Below are 18,057 nucleotides of genomic sequence, written 5' to 3'. Positions count from 1 at the left end.
ACACTAAAGAGCCCTGAAAGAGTTCTGAGAAACTCTAAAAAGCTCAGGAAGACTCAAAAAAGCTTTGAAAAGCTTAAATTTAATTATACTCCGGAGCACTGGGATCTACAAGCTACGAGATTCGTTAAAGAATGATAACAACAAATCCCTACAATAGTGAAAATCAACTCTAAATGTTTTCTAAGAAGCCTTGAAAACTCTAAAAAGCCTAAAATATCTAAAGAGCTCTGAAAATCCAAAGAGCTCTGAAAAACTCTAAAAATCTCTAAGTTAATTACATTTTGTAGAAGTGGTATCTACTAGCCAGAGGATTCATTAAATCCAACTGAAAATAACTTAATTCTTTATAAATTATGATACTAACAGAAATCCCTACAATAGTGAAGATTATCTTTGAATGTTTCCTAAAAACCCAAAAAACACTAAAGAGCCCTGAAAGAGCTCTGAGAAACTCTAAAAAGCTCAGGAAGACTCCAAAAAGTTTTGAAAAGCTTAAGTTTAATTATACTCTGTAGCACTGGGATCTACAAGCTAGGATATTCGTTAAATAATGATAATACCAAATCCCTACAATAGTGAAGATCAACTTTGAATTCTCAAAAAAGCCTTGAAAACTCTAAAAAACCCGAAAACTCTAAAAAGCCCTCAAATATCTAAAGAGCTCTGAAAAACTATAAAAAGTTCTAAGTTAATTACATTTAGTAGCACTAATATCTACTAGCCAGGGGATTCGTTAAAGCCAACTGAAAGTAACTTAATTCTTTATAAAGAATGATACTAACAAAATACCCTACAATAATGAAGATTATCTTTGAATGTTTCCTAAAATCCCTAAAAACGATAAAGAGCCCTGAAAGAGCTGTCAGAAACTCTAAAAAGCTCAGGAAGACTCCAAAAACCTTTGAAAAGCTTAAAATTTAATTATACTCTGTTGCACTGGGATCTACAAGCTAGGAGATTCGTTAAATAATGATAATAACAAATCTCTACAATAGTGAAGATCAACTTTAAATGTTCTCAAAAAAGCCTTAAAACTCTAAAAAAAAAAAAAACATGTAAAATCCCCAAAATATCTAAAGAGCTCTGAAAAACTCTAAAAGCTCTAAGTTAATTACATTTCGTTGCACTAGTATCTACTAGCCAGGGGATTCGTTGAAGCCAACTGAAAGTAACTTAATTCTTTATTATGATACTAACAAAATTCCCCTACAATAATGAAGATTATCTTTGAATGTTTCCTAAAAACACTAAAGAGCCTGAAAGAGCTCTAGAAACTCTAAAAAGCTCCAGAAGACTCCAAAAAGTTTGAAAGCTTAAAATTTAATTATACTATGTTGCACTGGGATCTACAAGTGAGGAGATTCTTAAAGAATGATAATAACAAATCCCTACAATAGTGAAGATCAACTTTAATGTTCTCAAAAAAGCCTTAAAAACTCTAAAAAAAACCCGGAAAACTCTAAAAATCCCTAAAATATCTAAAGAGCTCTGAAAAAAACTCTAAAATGCTCTAAGTTAATTACATTTCGTTGCACTAGTATCTACAAGCCAGGGGATTCGTAAAGCCAACAGAAAGTAACTTAATTCTTTATAAAGAATGATACCAACAAATTCCCCTACAATGGAGATTATCTTTGAATGTTTTCCTAAAACCACTAAAGAGCCTTGAAAGAGCTCTGAGAAACTCTAAAAAGCTCAAGAAGACTCCAAAACGATTGAAAAGCTTAAATTTAATTATACTCCGTAGCACTGGATCTACAAGCTAGGATATTCGTTAAAGAATGATAATACAAATCACTATAAGTGAAGATCAACTTTTGAATATCTCTAAGCAGCCTGAAACTCTAAGAAACACCGAAAACCTAAAAAGCCCTAAGATATCTAAAGAGTTCATAGAAACTTTAAAATCTCTGAAAACCTTTAAGTAATTAATTTCGTAGCATTAGTATCTACTAGCCAGGGGATTCGTTAAAGCCAACTGAAAGTAACTTAATTCTTTATAAAGAATGATACTAACCAAAATACCCTACAATAATGAAGATTATATTTGAATGCTCCTTCTCATGGGAATCCTGATTTTGTTTTTCCTTTTAAGATGAAAAGATGAAGGTGGCGATGAACGATTGGAGCTTGAGAGGTTTTGGTAATATAAACTCTCGATTAAAGAAAGATCAGCTTCGCTTTGAGTGGCTGCTATGGCCTCTGATGAAGATCCAAGTGATTCAGCAAGTTAAATTCTGTGAAAGATGCTATGGCTATTCTCTCAGAGACAAGGCTTCAGCAAAATATATGTTAAGGCAAAAGGCTAGGAATCAGTGCTCTTGCAGAGTTCTAACAATACCAATTTTTCCACACAACATCGTACTCGGAGGAGCAGAACACATTTCTGAATTAGTGGATGCTAATGGCGATACCATTCTGACTATGACCTGTTGCGTGATCATGTCGTGCAATATTATGAGGATAAGTTTAATGGCCATGAGATATAGTTTGAGGAGGATTATTTAATTTTGAACATCCTATCATCTCTTCTGAAGAAAGCGATTCTATGGACAGAATTCCGTCTCTTGAGAGATTAACAAGCTGTTTTTTGAGTTGGGGGCTGATAGTGGGCCGGTCCGGATGGATTTTCTGGGTGTTTTTGTCGTCATTGCTGGATATAATTCATAAGATTTGGAAAATGCTATTATCTACAGTTGGAACACTGGGTCACATGCCTAAGGTATTAACTCTTCTTTGATTATTTTATGGCCAAGGTAAGAGGTGCAAACTCTTTGCAATTTTCGACCAATTGGTCTTAGTAATTTTTTCTTCAAGATTTTTACTAAGATTTTAGCTACTAGACTAAGCAATGTGTTGGATAAGCTTGTTTCTGAGGAACATGTAGCTTTTATGAAAGGTCGAAACATCCATGAGAATATCAGTTTGGCATCTGAGATGGATAATGAGCTCCATATCAAACGCAAAGATGGCAACCTTGGTCTTAAACTTGCCATCTCTCAGGCATTTGACACGGTGAGTTGGTCTTTTATTTTGGAAGTTTTTCGTAGATATGGCTTCTCGGAGAAGTGGTGTGCTTGGCTTTTGGATATTTTGAGTTCTGCAAAAATCTCAATTCTGCTGAATGGAAATCCATAAGGTTTTTTCAAGATTAATAGAGGCTTGCGGCAAGGTGATCCTCTGTCTCCTTTGATTTTTGTTTTGATTGAAGATGTTCTCAGTAGGAATATTACGAAAAAATTTCGTGATAAGAAGATGACTCATATGGTTACAAGGAATGGTTTTTCGCCTACTCATGTTGTTTTCGCTGACGACATTATGATTTTCTGTAAGGGTAACCTTAAGAGTGTGCATAATCTGGTAGAGTTGTTGGGTAAATACCAAGCTGCTTCTGGTCAAACAGTTTGTCGTCAAAAGAGTAAAATTTACTATGGTGGTGGGTCTTTGAGTAGTAGAACTTTCCTGGTTGACTTCTTGGGAATGAATGTGACCACGTTTCTGGATCGTTATTTGGGAATTCAGATTATGCCTGGCACGGTTCGTTATCATCACATTAGTAATGTGATTGAGAAGATTAAGGCTCAACTTGCAGGTTAGAAGGGGAGACTTCTATATTTTCATGATTTTCTAGTGCTTGTTAAATCAGTGATAGCAAGCTATTCGATTCATAATATGGCAGTCTATAAATGGCCAAAAAAATTCATTGTGCAATGTGAGAGAGCAATTAGAAATTTTATTTCGTCGGGTGATTCCAACATTAGCCGTGTTGTGGTGGTGGCTTATGATAAAGTTTATTGCCCCTTTGAGGAGGGTGGGCTTGGCTTAACTCGTATGGCTACTATGAATAAGGCGCTCCTTATGAAACTGTGGTGGAAAATCAGAAATTCTAAGAAGAAATGGGCTGGTTTTCTTAGAACTAAATATTTCACTAGGAATGGGTGCATTAAAACTAGTGGAGTTAAATCCTCTATTCTTCCAGGTATCAGATGGGTTTATAAGATTGTGGAGAGCAATAGTAAGGTCATAATTGGAGATGGTAGGACAACTTCTCTTTATTTTGATAATTGGTGCATCGATGTGTGTATTGCAGACATACTTAATGATCATAACCTGGATAGAAATGCTATGGTGAGTGATAACTGGTACGGTGTGCATTGGACTTTCACTGCCGAGCAGATGGAGCTTTTTGCAGCAGATGGAGTAAATGTTGCGGACATGCCTTTACAGTAGGGAGGAGAAGACTACAGGGTGTGGATGCCAGATCTTAAAGGGGTCTTCAGTGTCAGTTCTGCTAAGGAGTTGGTGCGAAACAAATTTCCAAAGGTGGAACGGGCGTCGCTGATTTGGAGAAAGGAGATTCACCCAGTTCTTGCAGCTCAGAACTGGAAATTTTTGCGTGGGATTTGCGCTACTCATGACCTGATTAAGGAAAGATTTAAAATTCCTATAGCCAGCAGATGTTGTCTTTGTGGAATTGAGGAGGAAACACTTGATCATGTGTTGTTAGTTGCAGCTTGCAACCCGAGCCTGGAATTGGATTTCTCAGATTTTTGATTTAATTCCTAATAGTAATCTGATTATTTCTTGTAAGGCAACATCAGGAAGAAGTCAGATGGTGTGGGAGTTATGGCTGCTTGCAAACCTTGTTTTTAAATCTGAGCTGTGGGCTTTGAGAAACAAGGGAGTGTTTGAGCAGAAAAAGCTTTACTGGAACGTGTTTTTAAAGAGCGTTTTGAAGTTGGTTCAAGATTACTCGGTGCGGCTAAAAGGTTACATGAAGAATACTATAGAGGAAGTTCTTATTCTAGCCTATCTCGTGTTCAACATAGGCGCGTGAAGTGGCAGCAGCCGAAAGAATACTTTTGGCATCCTCGTGAGAGTAATGAAATCTTGTTATATTGTGATGGTTCTGCGAGAGGAAATCCGGGAAGAGCTGGAGCAGGTGTTGTAGCTCGTGATGCTTCTTGCAATGTTATTGGTGCTATGTCAATTGGCTTGGGTATTACTACAAATTATCTGGCAGAATTATATGGGATTATTATTGGTTTGGAATGGGCTACAAGATGGGGAGTTAGACGTATTTGTATTCGTTCAGACTCTTCTAGTATGGTGGAGGCTCTAAATAATTCGTGTCTACCTTGGTTCGCAAGACGGCGTTGGTTAGAAGTCTGCAGGCATTATAATTCTATAAGATTTATACATACTTACAGGGAAGCAAATTTCGCAGAGGATGTTATGGAAAAGAGGTTGCTATCTTGATAATGAAGCAGGAATGCACTATGATGGAAGACCTAGTTTTTTAATAAATGTTGAATTTCCAAATGTTACTTATTATCGTTTTTAAATAGTTTTCAAGCTTTTGGGGTTTCTATGACCTCTTTTCTTGTAAACTATTCTTTGTAAATATTTTTAATTATCAATATAATTTTTGACTTATCAAAAAAAAGTTTCCTAAAATCCCTAAAAACACTAAAGAGCCCTGAAAGAGCTCTGAGAAACTCTAAAAAGCTCAGGAAGACTCCAAAAATCTTTGAAAAACTTAAATTAATTATACTCCGTACCCTTGGGATATACAAGCTAGGATATTCGTTAAATAAAAATAATAACAAATCCCTACAATAGTGAAGATCAACTTTGAATGTCTCTAAACAGCCCTGAAAACTCTAAAAAACCCTGAAAACTTTAAAAAGCCCTAAAATATCTAAAGATCTCTGAAAATCCAAAGAGATCTGAGAAACTCTAAAACGCTCTGAAAAAGCTTTTAGTTAATTACATTTCGTAGCACTAGTATCTACTAGCCAGGAGATTTTAAAGCCAACTGAAAGTAACTTAATTCTTTATAAAGAATGTAACTAACAAAATTCCCTACAATAATGAAGATTATCTTTGAATGTTTCCTAAAAACACTAAAGAGCCCTGAAAAGCTTGAGAAACTCTAAAATCTCAGAAAAGCTTAAATTTGATTATACTCCGTAGCACTGAGATCTACAAGCTACGAGATTCTTTAAAGAATGATAATAACAAATCCCTAAAATAGTGAAGATCAACTTTGAATGTTTTCTAAAAAGCCTTGAAAACTCTAAGAAACCCTAAACACTCTAAAAAGCCTAAAATATCTAAAGAGCTCTGAAAAATCTAAAGAACTCTGAAAAACTCTAAAAATCTCTAAGTTAATTACATTTCGTAGCAGTAGTATCTACTTGCCAGGGGATTCATTAAAGCCAACTGAAAGTAACTTAATTCTTTATAAAGAATGATACTAACAGAATTCCCTACAATAGTGAAGATTATTTTTGAATGTTTCCTAAAAACCCAAAAAACACTAAAGAGACCTGAAAGAGCTCTGAGAAACTCTAAAAAGCTCCGGAAGACTCCAAAAAGCTTAAATTTAATTATACTCCGTAGCATTAGGATCTACAAGCTAGGATATTCGTTAAATAATGATAATAACAAATCCCTACAATAGTGAAGATCAACTTTGAATGTTCTCAAAAAACCCTTGAAAAATGTAAAAAACCCTAAAATATCTAAAGAGCTCTGAAAAATTATAATAAGCTCTAAGTTAATTACATTTCCAAGCACTAGTATCTACTAGCTAGGGGATTCGTTAAAGCCAACTGAAAGTAAATTAATTCTTTATAAAGAATGATACTAACAAAATACCCTACAATAATGAAGATTATCTTTGAATGTTTCCTAAAATCCTTAAAAACACTAAAAAGCCATGAAAGAGCTCTGAGAAACTCTAAAAAGCTCAGGAAGACTCCAAAAAGCTTTGAAAAGCTTAAATTTTAATTATACTATGTTGCACTGGGATATACATGCTAGGAAATTCGTCAAAGAATGATAATAACAAATCCCTACAATAGTGAAGATCAACTTTAAATGTTCTCAAAAAAGCCTTGAAAACTCTAAAAAAAACCCTGAAAACTATAAACATCCTTAAAATATCTAAAGAGCTCTGAAAAACTCTAAAAAGCTCTAAGTTAATTACATTTCGTTGCACTAGTATCTACTAGCCAGGGGATTCATTAAAGCCAACTGAAAGTAACTTAATTCTTTATAAAGAATGATACTAACAGAATTCCCTACAATAGTGAAGATTATCTTTAAATGTTTCCTAAAAACCCAAAAAACACTAAAGAGACCTGAAAGAGCTCTGAGAAACTCTAAAAAGCTCAGGAAGACTCCAAAAAACTTAAATTTAATTATACTCCGTAGCATTGGGATCTACAAGATAGGATATTCGTTAAATAATGATAATAACAAATCCCTACAATAGTGAAGATTAACTTTGAATGTTCTCAAAAAAGCCTTGAAAACCCTAAAAAGCCCTAAAATATCTAAAGAGCTCTGAAAAATTATAAAAAGCTCTAAGTTAATTACATTTCGAAGCACTAGTATCTACTAGCTAGGGGATTCGTTAAATCCAACTGAAAGTAAATTAATTCTTTATAAAGAATGATACTAACAAAATACCCTACAATAATGAAGATTATCTATGAATGTTTCCTAAAATCCTTAAAACACTAAAAATCCTTGAAAGAGCTCTGAGAAACTCTAAAAAGCTCAGGAAGACTCCAAAAAGCTTTGAAAAGCTTAAAATTTAATTATATTATGTTGCATTGGGATCTACATGCTAGGAGATTCGTTAAAGAATGATAATAACAAATCCCTACAGTAGTGAAGATCAACTTTAAATGTTCTCAAAAAAGCCTTGAAAACTCCAAAAAAAACACTGAAAACTCTAAACACCCTTAAAATATCTAAAGAGGTCTGAAAAACTCTAAAAAGCTCTAAGTTAATTACATTTCGTTGCACTAGTATCTACTAGCCAGGGGATTCGTTAAAGCCAACTGAAAGTAACTTAATTCTGTATAAAGAATGATATTAACAAAATTCCCCTACAATAATGAAGATTATCTTTGAATGTTTCCTAAAAACACTAAAAACAATAAAGAGCCCTGAAAGAGCTGTCAGAAACTCTAAAAAGCTCAGGAAGACTCCAAAAACTTTTGAAAAGCTTAAAATTTAATTATACTCTGTTGCACTAGGATCTACAAGCTAGGAGATTCCTTAAATAATGATAATAACAAATCTCTACAATAGTGAAGATCAACTTTAAATATTCTCAAAAAAGCCTTAAAAACTCTAAAAAAAAACCTGAAAACACTAAAAATCCCCAAAATATCTAAAGAGCTCTGAGAAACTATAAAAAGTTCTAAGTTAATTACATTTCATAGCACTAATATCTACTAGCCAGGGGATTCGTTAAAGCCAACTGAAAGTAACTTAATTCTTTATAAAGAATGAAACTAACAAAATACCCTACAATAATGAAGATTATCTTTGAATGTTTCCTAAAATCCCTAAAAACAATAAAGAGCCCTGAAAGAGCTGTCAGAAACTCTAAAAAGCTCAGGAAGACTCCAAAAACTTTTGAAAAGCTTAAAATTTAATTATACTTTGTTGCACTGGGATCTACAAGCTAGGAGATTCCTTAAATAATTATAATAACAAATCTCTACAATAGTGAAGATCAACTTTAAATATTCTCAAAAAATTCTTAAAAACTCTAAAAAAACCTGAAAACACTAAAAATCCCCAAAATATCTAAAGAGCTCTGAAAAACTCTAAAAAGCTCTAAGTTAATTACATTTCGTTGCACTAGTATCTACTAGCCAGGGGATTCGTTGAAGCCAACTGAAAGTAACTTAATTCTTTATTAAGAATGATACTAATCAAATTCCCCTACAATAATGAAGATTATCTTTGAATGTTTCCTAAAAACACTAAAGAGCCTTGAAAGAGCTCTGAGAAACTCTAAAAAGCTCAGGAAGACTCCAAAAACCTTTAAAAAGCTTAAACTTAATTATACTATGTAGCACTGGGATCTACAAGCTAGGATATTCATTAAAGAATGATAATAACAAATCCCTGGAATAGTGAAGATCAACTTTGAATGTTCTCTAAATAGCCTTGAAAACTCTGAAAAACCCTGAAAACTCTAAAAAGCCCTAAAATATCTAAAGAGCTCTGAAAATCCAAAGAGCTCTGAGAAACTCTAAAAAGCTCTGGAAAAGCTTTAAGTTAATTGTATTTCGTAGCACTAGTATCTACTAGCAAGGGGATTCGTTAAATCCAAATGAAAGTAACTTAATTCTTTATAAAGAATGACACTAAAAAATTCGCTACAACAATGAATATTATCTTTGAATTTTCCTAAAAACACTAAAGAGCCCTGAAAGATCTCTGAGAAACTCTAAAAAGCTCAGGAAGACTCCAAAAAGCTTAAATTTAATTATACTCCGTAGCACTGGGATACACAAGCTAGGATATTCGTAAAGAATGATAATAACAATTCCCTACAATAGTGAGATAACTTTGAATGTTGCCTAAATAGCCTTGAAAACTCTAAAAAAACCCCCCGAAAACTCAAAAAAGCCCTAAAATATCTAAAGAGCTCTGAAAAATCCAAAGAGCTCTGAGAAACTCTATAAAGCTCTGAAAAGCTTTAAGTTAATTATATTTCGTAGCCTTAGTATCTACTTGCCATGGGATTCGTTAAAGCCAACTGAAAGTAACTTAATTTTTATAAAGAATGTAACTAAAAAATTCCCTATAAAATGAAGATTATCTTTGAATGTTTCCTAAAAACACTAAAGAGCCCTGAAAGAGCTCTGAGAAACTCTAAAAAGCTCAGGGAGACTCAAAAAAGCTTTGAAAAGCTTAAATTTAATTATACTCCGGAGCACTGGGATCTACAAGCTACGAGATTCGTTAAGAATGATAACAACAAATCCCTACAATAGTGAAAATCAACTCTAAATGTTTTCTAAGAAGCCTTGAAAACTCAAAAAGCCTAAAATATCTAAAGAGCTCTGAAAATCCAAAGAGCTCTGAAAAACTCTAAAAATCTCTAAGTTAATTACATTTTGTAGAAGTGGTATCTACTAGCCAGAGGATTCATTAAAGCCAACTGAAAATAACTTAATTCTTTATAAATTATGATACAAACAGAAATCCCTACAATAGTGAAGATTATCTTTGAATGTTTCCAAAACCCAAAAAAACACTAAAGAGCCCTGAAAGAGCTGAGAAACTCTAAAAAGCTCAGGAAGACTCCAAAAAGTTTTGAAAAGCTTAAATTTAATTATACTCTGTAGCACTGGGATCTACAAGCTAGGATATTCGTTAAATAATGATAATACCAAATCCCTACAATAGTGAAGATCAACTTTGAATTCTCAAAAAAGCCTTGAAAACTCTAAAAAACCCGAAAACTCTAAAAAGCCCTCAAATATCTAAAGAGCTCTGAAAAACTAAAAAAGTTCTAAGTTAATTACATTTAGTAGCACTAATATCTACTAGCCAGGGGATTCGTTAAAGCCAACTGAAAGTAACTTAATTCTTTATAAAGAATGATACTACAAAATACCCTACAATAATGAAGATTATTTTGAATGTTTCCTAAAATCCTAAAAACGATAAAGAGCCCTGAAAGAGCTGTCAGAAACTCTAAAAAGCTCAGGAAGACTCCAAAAACCTTTGAAAAGCTTAAAATTTAATTATACTCTGTTGCACTGGGATCTACAAGCTAGGAGATTCGTTAAATAATGATAATAACAAATCTCTACAATAGTGAAGATCAACTTTAAATGTTCTCAAAAAAGCCTTAAAAACTCTAAAAAAAAACATGTAAAAATCCCCAAAATATCTAAAGAGCTCTGAAAAACTCTAAAAGCTCTAAGTTAATTACATTTCGTTGCACTAGTATCTACTAGCCAGGGGATTCGTTGAAGCCAACTGAAAGTAACTTAATTCTTTATTAAGAATGATACTAACAAAATTCCCCTACAATAATGAAGATTATCTTTGAATGTTTCCTAAAAACACTAAAGAGCCCTGAAAGAGCTCTGAGAAACTCTAAAAAGCTCCAGAAGACTCCCAAAAGCTTTGAAAAGCTTAAAATTTAATTATACTATGTTGCACTGGGATCTACAAGTGAGGAGATTCGTTAAAGAATGATAATAACAAATCCCTACAATAGTGAAGATCAACTTTAAATGTTCTCAAAAAAGCCTTAAAAACTCTAAAAAAACCCGGAAAACTCTAAAAATCCCTAAAATATCTAAAGAGCTCTGAAAAACTCTAAAATGCTCTAAGTTAATTACATTTCGTTGCACTAGTATCTACAAGCCAGGGGATTCGTTAAAGCCAACAGAAAGTAACTTAATTCTTTATAAAGAATGATACCAACAAAATTCCCCTACAATAATGGAGATTATCTTTGAATGTTTCCTAAAACCACTAAAGAGCCTTGAAAGAGCTCTGAGAAACTCTAAAAAGCTCAAGAAGACTCCAAAACGATTTGAAAAGCTTAAATTTAATTATACTCCGTAGCACTGGGATCTACAAGCTAGGATATTCGTTAAAGAATGATAATAACAAATCACTATAATAGTGAAGATCAACTTTGAATATTCTCTAAGCAGCCTTGAAAACTCTAAGAAACACCGAAAACTCTAAAAAGCCCTAAGATATCTAAAGAGTTCATAGAAACTTTAAAAATCTCTGAAAACCTTTAAGTTAATTATATTTCGTAGCATTAGTATCTACTAGCCAGGGGATTCGTTAAAGCCAACTGAAAGTAACTTAATTCTTTATAAAGAATGATACTAACAAAATACCCTACAATAATGAAGATTATATTTGAATGCTCCTTCTCATGGGAATCCTGATTTTGTTTTTCCTTTTAAGATGAAAAGATTGAAGGTGGCGATGAACGATTGGAGCTTGAGAGTTTTTGGTAATATAAACTCTCGATTAAAGAAAGATCAGCTTCGCTTTGAGGTGGCTGCTATGGCCTCTGATGAAGATCCAAGTGATTCAGCAAAGTTAAATTCTGTGAAAGATGCTATGGCTATTCTCTCAGAGACAAGGCTTCAGCAAAATAATATGTTAAGGCAAAAGGCTAGGAATCAGTGGCTCTTGCAGAGTTCTAACAATACCAATTTTTCCACAACAACATTCGTACTCGGAGGAGCAGCAACACTATTTCTGAATTAGTGGATGCTAATGGCGATACCATTTCTGACTATGACCTGTTGCGTGATCATGTCGTGCAATATTATGAGGATAAGTTTAATGGCCATGAGATATAGTTTGAGGAGGAGTTATTTAATTTTGAACATCCTATCATCTCTTCTGAAGAAAGCGATTCTATGGACAGAATTCCGTCTCTTGAGAGATTAAACAAGCTGTTTTTGAGTTGGGGGCTGATAGTGGGCCGGGTCCGGATGGATTTTCTGGGTGTTTTTGTCGTCATTGCTGGGATATAATTCATGAAGATTTGGAAAATGCTATTATCTACAGTTGGAACACTGGTCACATTCCTAATGGTATTAACTCTTCTTTGATTATTTTATTGGCCAAGGTAAGAGGTGCAAATACTCTTTGCAATTTTCGACCAATTGGTCTTAGTAATTTTTTCTTCAAGATTTTTACTAAGATTTTAGCTACTAGACTAAGCAATGTGTTGGATAAGCTTGTTTCTGAGGAACATGTAGCTTTTATGAAAGGTCGAAACATCCATGAGAATATCAGTTTGGCATCTGAGATGGATAATGAGCTCCATATCAAACGCAAAGATGGCAACCTTGGTCTTAAACTTGCCATCTCTCAGGCATTTGACACGGTGAGTTGGTCTTTTATTTTGGAAGTTTTTCGTAGATATGGCTTCTCGGAGAAGTGGTGTGCTTGGCTTTTGGATATTTTGAGTTCTGCAAAAATCTCAATTCTGCTGAATGGAAATCCATAAGGTTTTTTCAAGATTAATAGAGGCTTGCGGCAAGGTGATCCTCTGTCTCCTTTGATTTTTGTTTTGATTGAAGATGTTCTCAGTAGGAATATTACGAAAAAATTTCGTGATAAGAAGATGACTCATATGGTTACAAGGAATGGTTTTTCGCCTACTCATGTTGTTTTCGCTGACGACATTATGATTTTCTGTAAGGGTAACCTTAAGAGTGTGCATAATCTGGTAGAGTTGTTGGGTAAATACCAAGCTGCTTCTGGTCAAACAGTTTGTCGTCAAAAGAGTAAAATTTACTATGGTGGTGGGTCTTTGAGTAGTAGAACTTTCCTGGTTGACTTCTTGGGAATGAATGTGACCACGTTTCTGGATCGTTATTTGGGAATTCAGATTATGCCTGGCACGGTTCGTTATCATCACATTAGTAATGTGATTGAGAAGATTAAGGCTCAACTTGCAGGTTAGAAGGGGAGACTTCTATATTTTCATGATTTTCTAGTGCTTGTTAAATCAGTGATAGCAAGCTATTCGATTCATAATATGGCAGTCTATAAATGGCCAAAAAAATTCATTGTGCAATGTGAGAGAGCAATTAGAAATTTTATTTCGTCGGGTGATTCCAACATTAGCCGTGTTGTGGTGGTGGCTTATGATAAAGTTTATTGCCCCTTTGAGGAGGGTGGGCTTGGCTTAACTCATATGGCTACTATGAATAAGGCGCTCCTTATGAAACTGTGGTGGAAAATCAGAAATTCTAAGAAGAAATGGGCTGGTTTTCTTAGAACTAAATATTTCACTAGGAATGGGTGCATTAAAACTAGTGGAGTTAAATCCTCTATTCTTCCAGGTATCAGATGGGTTTATAAGATTGTGGAGAGCAATAGTAAGGTCATAATTGGAGATGGTAGGACAACTTCTCTTTATTTTGATAATTGGTGCATCGATGTGTGTATTGCAGACATACTTAATGATCATAACCTGGATAGAAATGCTATGGTGAGTGATAACTGGTACGGTGTGCATTGGACTTTCACTGCCGAGCAGATGGAGCTTTTTGCAGCAGATGGAGTAAATGTTGCGGACATGCCTTTACAGTAGGGAGGAGAAGACTACAGGGTGTGGATGCCAGATCTTAAAGGGGTCTTCAGTGTCAGTTCTGCTAAGGAGTTGGTGCGAAACAAATTTCCAAAGGTGGAACGGGCGTCGCTGATTTGGAGAAAGGAGATTCACCCAGTTCTTGCAGCTCAGAACTGGAAATTTTTGCGTGGGATTTGCGCTACTCATGACCTGATTAAGGAAAGATTTAAAATTCCTATAGCCAGCAGATGTTGTCTTTGTGGAATTGAGGAGGAAACACTTGATCATGTGTTGTTTAGTTGCAGCTTTGCAACCCGAGCCTGGAATTGGATTTCTCAGATTTTTGATTTAATTCCTAATAGTAATCTGATTATTTCTTGTAAGGCAACATCAGGAAGAAGTCAGATGGTGTGGGAGTTATGGCTGCTTGCAAACCTTGTTTTTAAATCTGAGCTGTGGGCTTTGAGAAACAAGGGAGTGTTTGAGCAGAAAAAGCTTTACTGGAACGTGTTTTTAAAGAGCGTTTTGAAGTTGGTTCAAGATTACTCGGTGCGGCTAAAAGGTTACATGAAGAATACTATAGAGGAAGTTCTTATTCTAGCCTATCTCGTGTTCAACATAGGCGCGTGAAGTGGCAGCAGCCGAAAGAATACTTTTGGCATCCTCGTGAGAGTAATGAAATCTTGTTATATTGTGATGGTGCTGCGAGAGGAAATCCGGGAAGAGCTGGAGCAGGTGTTGTAGCTCTTGATGCTTCTTGCAATGTTATTGGTGCTATGTCAATTGGCTTGGGTATTACTACAAATTATCTGGCAGAATTATATGGGTATTATTGGTTTGGAATGGGCTACAAGATGGGAGTTAGACGTATTTGTATTCGTTCAGACTCTTCTAGTATGGTGGAGGCTAAATAATTCGTGTCTACCTTGGTTCGCAAGACGGCGTTGGTTAGAAGTCTGCAGGCATTATAATTCTATAAGATTTATACATACTTACAGGGAAGCAAATTTCGCAGAGGATGTTATGGCAAAGAGAGGTTGCTATCTTGATAATGAAGCAGGAATGCACTATGATGGAAGACCTAGTTTTTTAATAAATGTTGAATTTCCAAATGTTACTTATTATCGTTTTTAAATAGTTTTCAAGCTTTTGGGGTTTCTATGACCTCTTTCTTGTAAACTTCTTTGTAAATATTTTTAATTATCAATATAACTTTTGATTATCAAAAAAAAGTTTCCTAAATCCCTAAAAACACTAAAGAGCCCTGAAAGAGCTCTGAGAAACTCTAAAAAGCTCAGGAAGACTCCAAAAAATCTTTGAAAAACTTAAATTTAATTATACTCCGTACCATTGGGATATACAAGCTAGGATATTCGTTAAAAAAAATAATAACAAATCCCTACAATAGTGAAGATCAACTTTGAATGTCTCTAAACAGCCCTGAAAACTCTAAAAAACCCTGAAAACTTTAAAAAGCCCTAAAATATCTAAAGATCTCTGAAAATCCAAAGAGATCTGAGAAACTCTAAAACGCTCTGAAAAAGCTTTTAGTTAATTACATTTCGTAGCATATATCTACTAGCCAGGAGATTCGTTAAAGCCAACTGAAAGTAACTTAATTCTTTATAAAGAATGTAACTAACAAAATTCCCTACAATAATGAAGATTATCTTTGAATGTTTCCTAAAAACACTAAAGAGCCCTGAAAAAGCTCTGAGAAACTCTAAAAATCTCAGAAAAGCTTAAATTTGATTATACTCCGTAGCACTGAGATCTACAAGCTACGAGATTCTTTAAAGAATGATAATAACAAATCCCTAAAATAGTGAAGATCAACTTTGAATGTTTTCTAAAAAGCCTTGAAAACTCTAAGAAACCCTAAACACTCTAAAAAGCCAAAATATCTAAAGAGCTCTGAAAAATCTAAAGAACTCTGAAAAACTCTAAAAATCTCTAAGTTAATTACATTTCGTAGAGTAGTATCTACTTGCCAGGGGATTCATTAAAGCCAACTGAAAGTAACTTAATTCTTTATAAAGAATGTAACTAACAAATTCCCTACAATAGTGAAGATTATTTTTGAATGTTTCCTAAAAACCCAAAAAACACTAAAGAGACCTGAAAGAGCTCTGAGAAACTCTAAAAGCTCCGGAAGACTCCAAAAGCTTAAATTTAATTATACTCCGTAGCATTAGGATCTACAAGCTAGGATATTCGTTAAATAATGATAATAACAATCCCTACAATAGTGAAGATCAACTTTGAATGTTCTCAAAAAACCCTTGAAAAATCTAAAAAACCCTAAAATATCTAAAGAGCTCTGAAAATTATAAACGCTCTAAGTTAATTACATTCGAAGCACTAGTATCTACTAGCTAGGGATTCGTTAAAGCCAACTGAAAGTAAATTAATTCTTTATAAAGAATGATACTAACAAAATACCCTACAATAATGAAGATTATCTTTGAATGTTTCCTAAAATCCTTAAAAACACTAAAAAGCCATGAAAGAGCTCTGAGAAACTCTAAAAAGCTCAGGAAGACTCCAAAAAGCTTTGAAAAGCTTAAAATTTAATTATACTATGTTGCACTGGGATACATGCTAGGAAATTCGTCAAAGAATGATAATAACAAATCCCTACAATAGTGAAGATCAACTTTAAATGTTCTCAAAAAAGCCTTGAAAACTCTAAAAAAAACCCTGAAAACTATAAACATCCTTAAAAATCTAAAGAGCTCTGAAAAACTCTAAAAAGCTCTAAGTTAATTACATTTCGTTGCACTAGTATCTACTAGCCAGGGGATTCATTAAAGCCAACTGAAAGTAACTTAATTCTTTATAAAGAATGATACTAACAGAATTCCCTACAATAGTGAAGATTATCTTTAAATGTTTCCTAAAAACCCAAAAAACACTAAAGAGACCTGAAAGAGCTCTGAGAAACTCTAAAAAGCTCAGGAAGACTCCAAAAAACTTAAATTTAATTATACTCCGTAGCATTGGGATCTACAAGATAGGATATTCGTTAAATAATGATAATAACAAATCCCTACAATAGTGAAGATCAACTTTGAATGTTCTCAAAAAAGCCTTGAAAACCCTAAAAAGCCCTAAAATATCTAAAGAGCTCTGAAAAATTATAAAAAGCTCTAAGTTAATTACATTTCGAAGCACTAGTATCTACTAGCTAGGGGATTCGTTAAATCCAACTGAAAGTAAATTAATTCTTTATAAAGAATGATACTAACAAAATACCCTACAATAATGAAGATTATCTATGAATGTTTCCTAAAATCCTTAAAACACTAAAAATCCTTGAAAGAGCTCTCAGAAACTCTAAAAAGCTCAGGAAGACTCCAAAAAGCTTTGAAAAGCTTAAAATTTAATTATATTATGTTGCATTGGGATCTACATGCTAGGAGATTCGTTAAAGAATGATAATAACAAATCCCTACAGTAGTGAAGATCAACTTTAAATGTTCTCAAAAAAGCCTTGAAAACTCCAAAAAAAACACTGAAAACTCTAAACATCCTTAAAATATCTAAAGAGGTCTGAAAAACTCTAAAAAGCTCTAAGTTAATTACATTTCGTTGCACTAGTATCTACTAGCCAGAGGATTCGTTAAAGCCAACTGAAAGTAACTTAATTCTGTATAAAGAATGATATTAACAAAATTCCCCTACAATAATGAAGATTATCTTTGAATGTTTCCTAAAAACACTAAAGAGCCTTGAAAGTGCTCTGAGAAACTCTAAAAAGCTCTGAAAAAGCTTAGATTTAATTATATTTCGTTGCACTAGTATCTACTAGCCAGGGGATTCCTTAAAACCAACTGAAAATAACTTAATTCTTTATAAAGAATGATACTAACAAAATACCCTACAATAATGAAGATTATCTTTGAATGTTTCCTAAAATCCTTAAAAATACTAAAGAGCCCGCAAAGAGCTCTGAGAAACTCTAAAAAGCTCAGGAACACTCCAAAAAGCTTTGAAAAGCTTAAAATTTAATTCTACTATGTTGCACTGGGATCTACATGCTAGGAGATTCGTTAAAGAATGATAATAACAAATCCCTATAATAGTGAAGATCAACTTTAAATGTTCTCAAAAAAGCCTTGAAAACTCTAAAAAAAACCCTAAAACTCTAAAAATCCCTAAAATAT

At 33.8% G+C, this 18,057-nt stretch overlaps 2 protein-coding genes across 2 annotated transcripts; both read left to right on the top strand.

Annotated features, from left to right (window-relative positions):
• The first annotated feature begins 4,254 nt into the window (after positions 1–4,254).
• LOC113356634 lies at positions 4,255–5,259 on the top strand. Its single transcript, XM_026599829.1, has 3 exons — positions 4,255–4,497; positions 4,592–4,737; positions 4,830–5,259. The coding sequence occupies exons 1-3, from the start codon at positions 4,255–4,257 to the stop codon at positions 5,257–5,259; spliced, it is 819 nt and encodes a 272-aa protein (XP_026455614.1).
• Positions 5,260–13,936: 8,677 nt separating this feature from the next.
• LOC113356626 lies at positions 13,937–14,805 on the top strand. The gene is made up of 2 exons (XM_026599817.1): positions 13,937–14,421; positions 14,514–14,805. The coding sequence occupies exons 1-2, from the start codon at positions 13,937–13,939 to the stop codon at positions 14,803–14,805; spliced, it is 777 nt and encodes a 258-aa protein (XP_026455602.1).
• Positions 14,806–18,057: the final 3,252 nt, after the last annotated feature.

This window comes from Papaver somniferum, chromosome 1 (genome assembly GCF_003573695.1).
Source record: "Papaver somniferum cultivar HN1 chromosome 1, ASM357369v1, whole genome shotgun sequence".
NCBI lineage: Eukaryota > Viridiplantae > Streptophyta > Magnoliopsida > Ranunculales > Papaveraceae > Papaver > Papaver somniferum.
The sequence above is the reverse complement of the archived record's forward strand: the minus strand, read 5'-3'. Positions and strand labels throughout refer to the sequence as shown.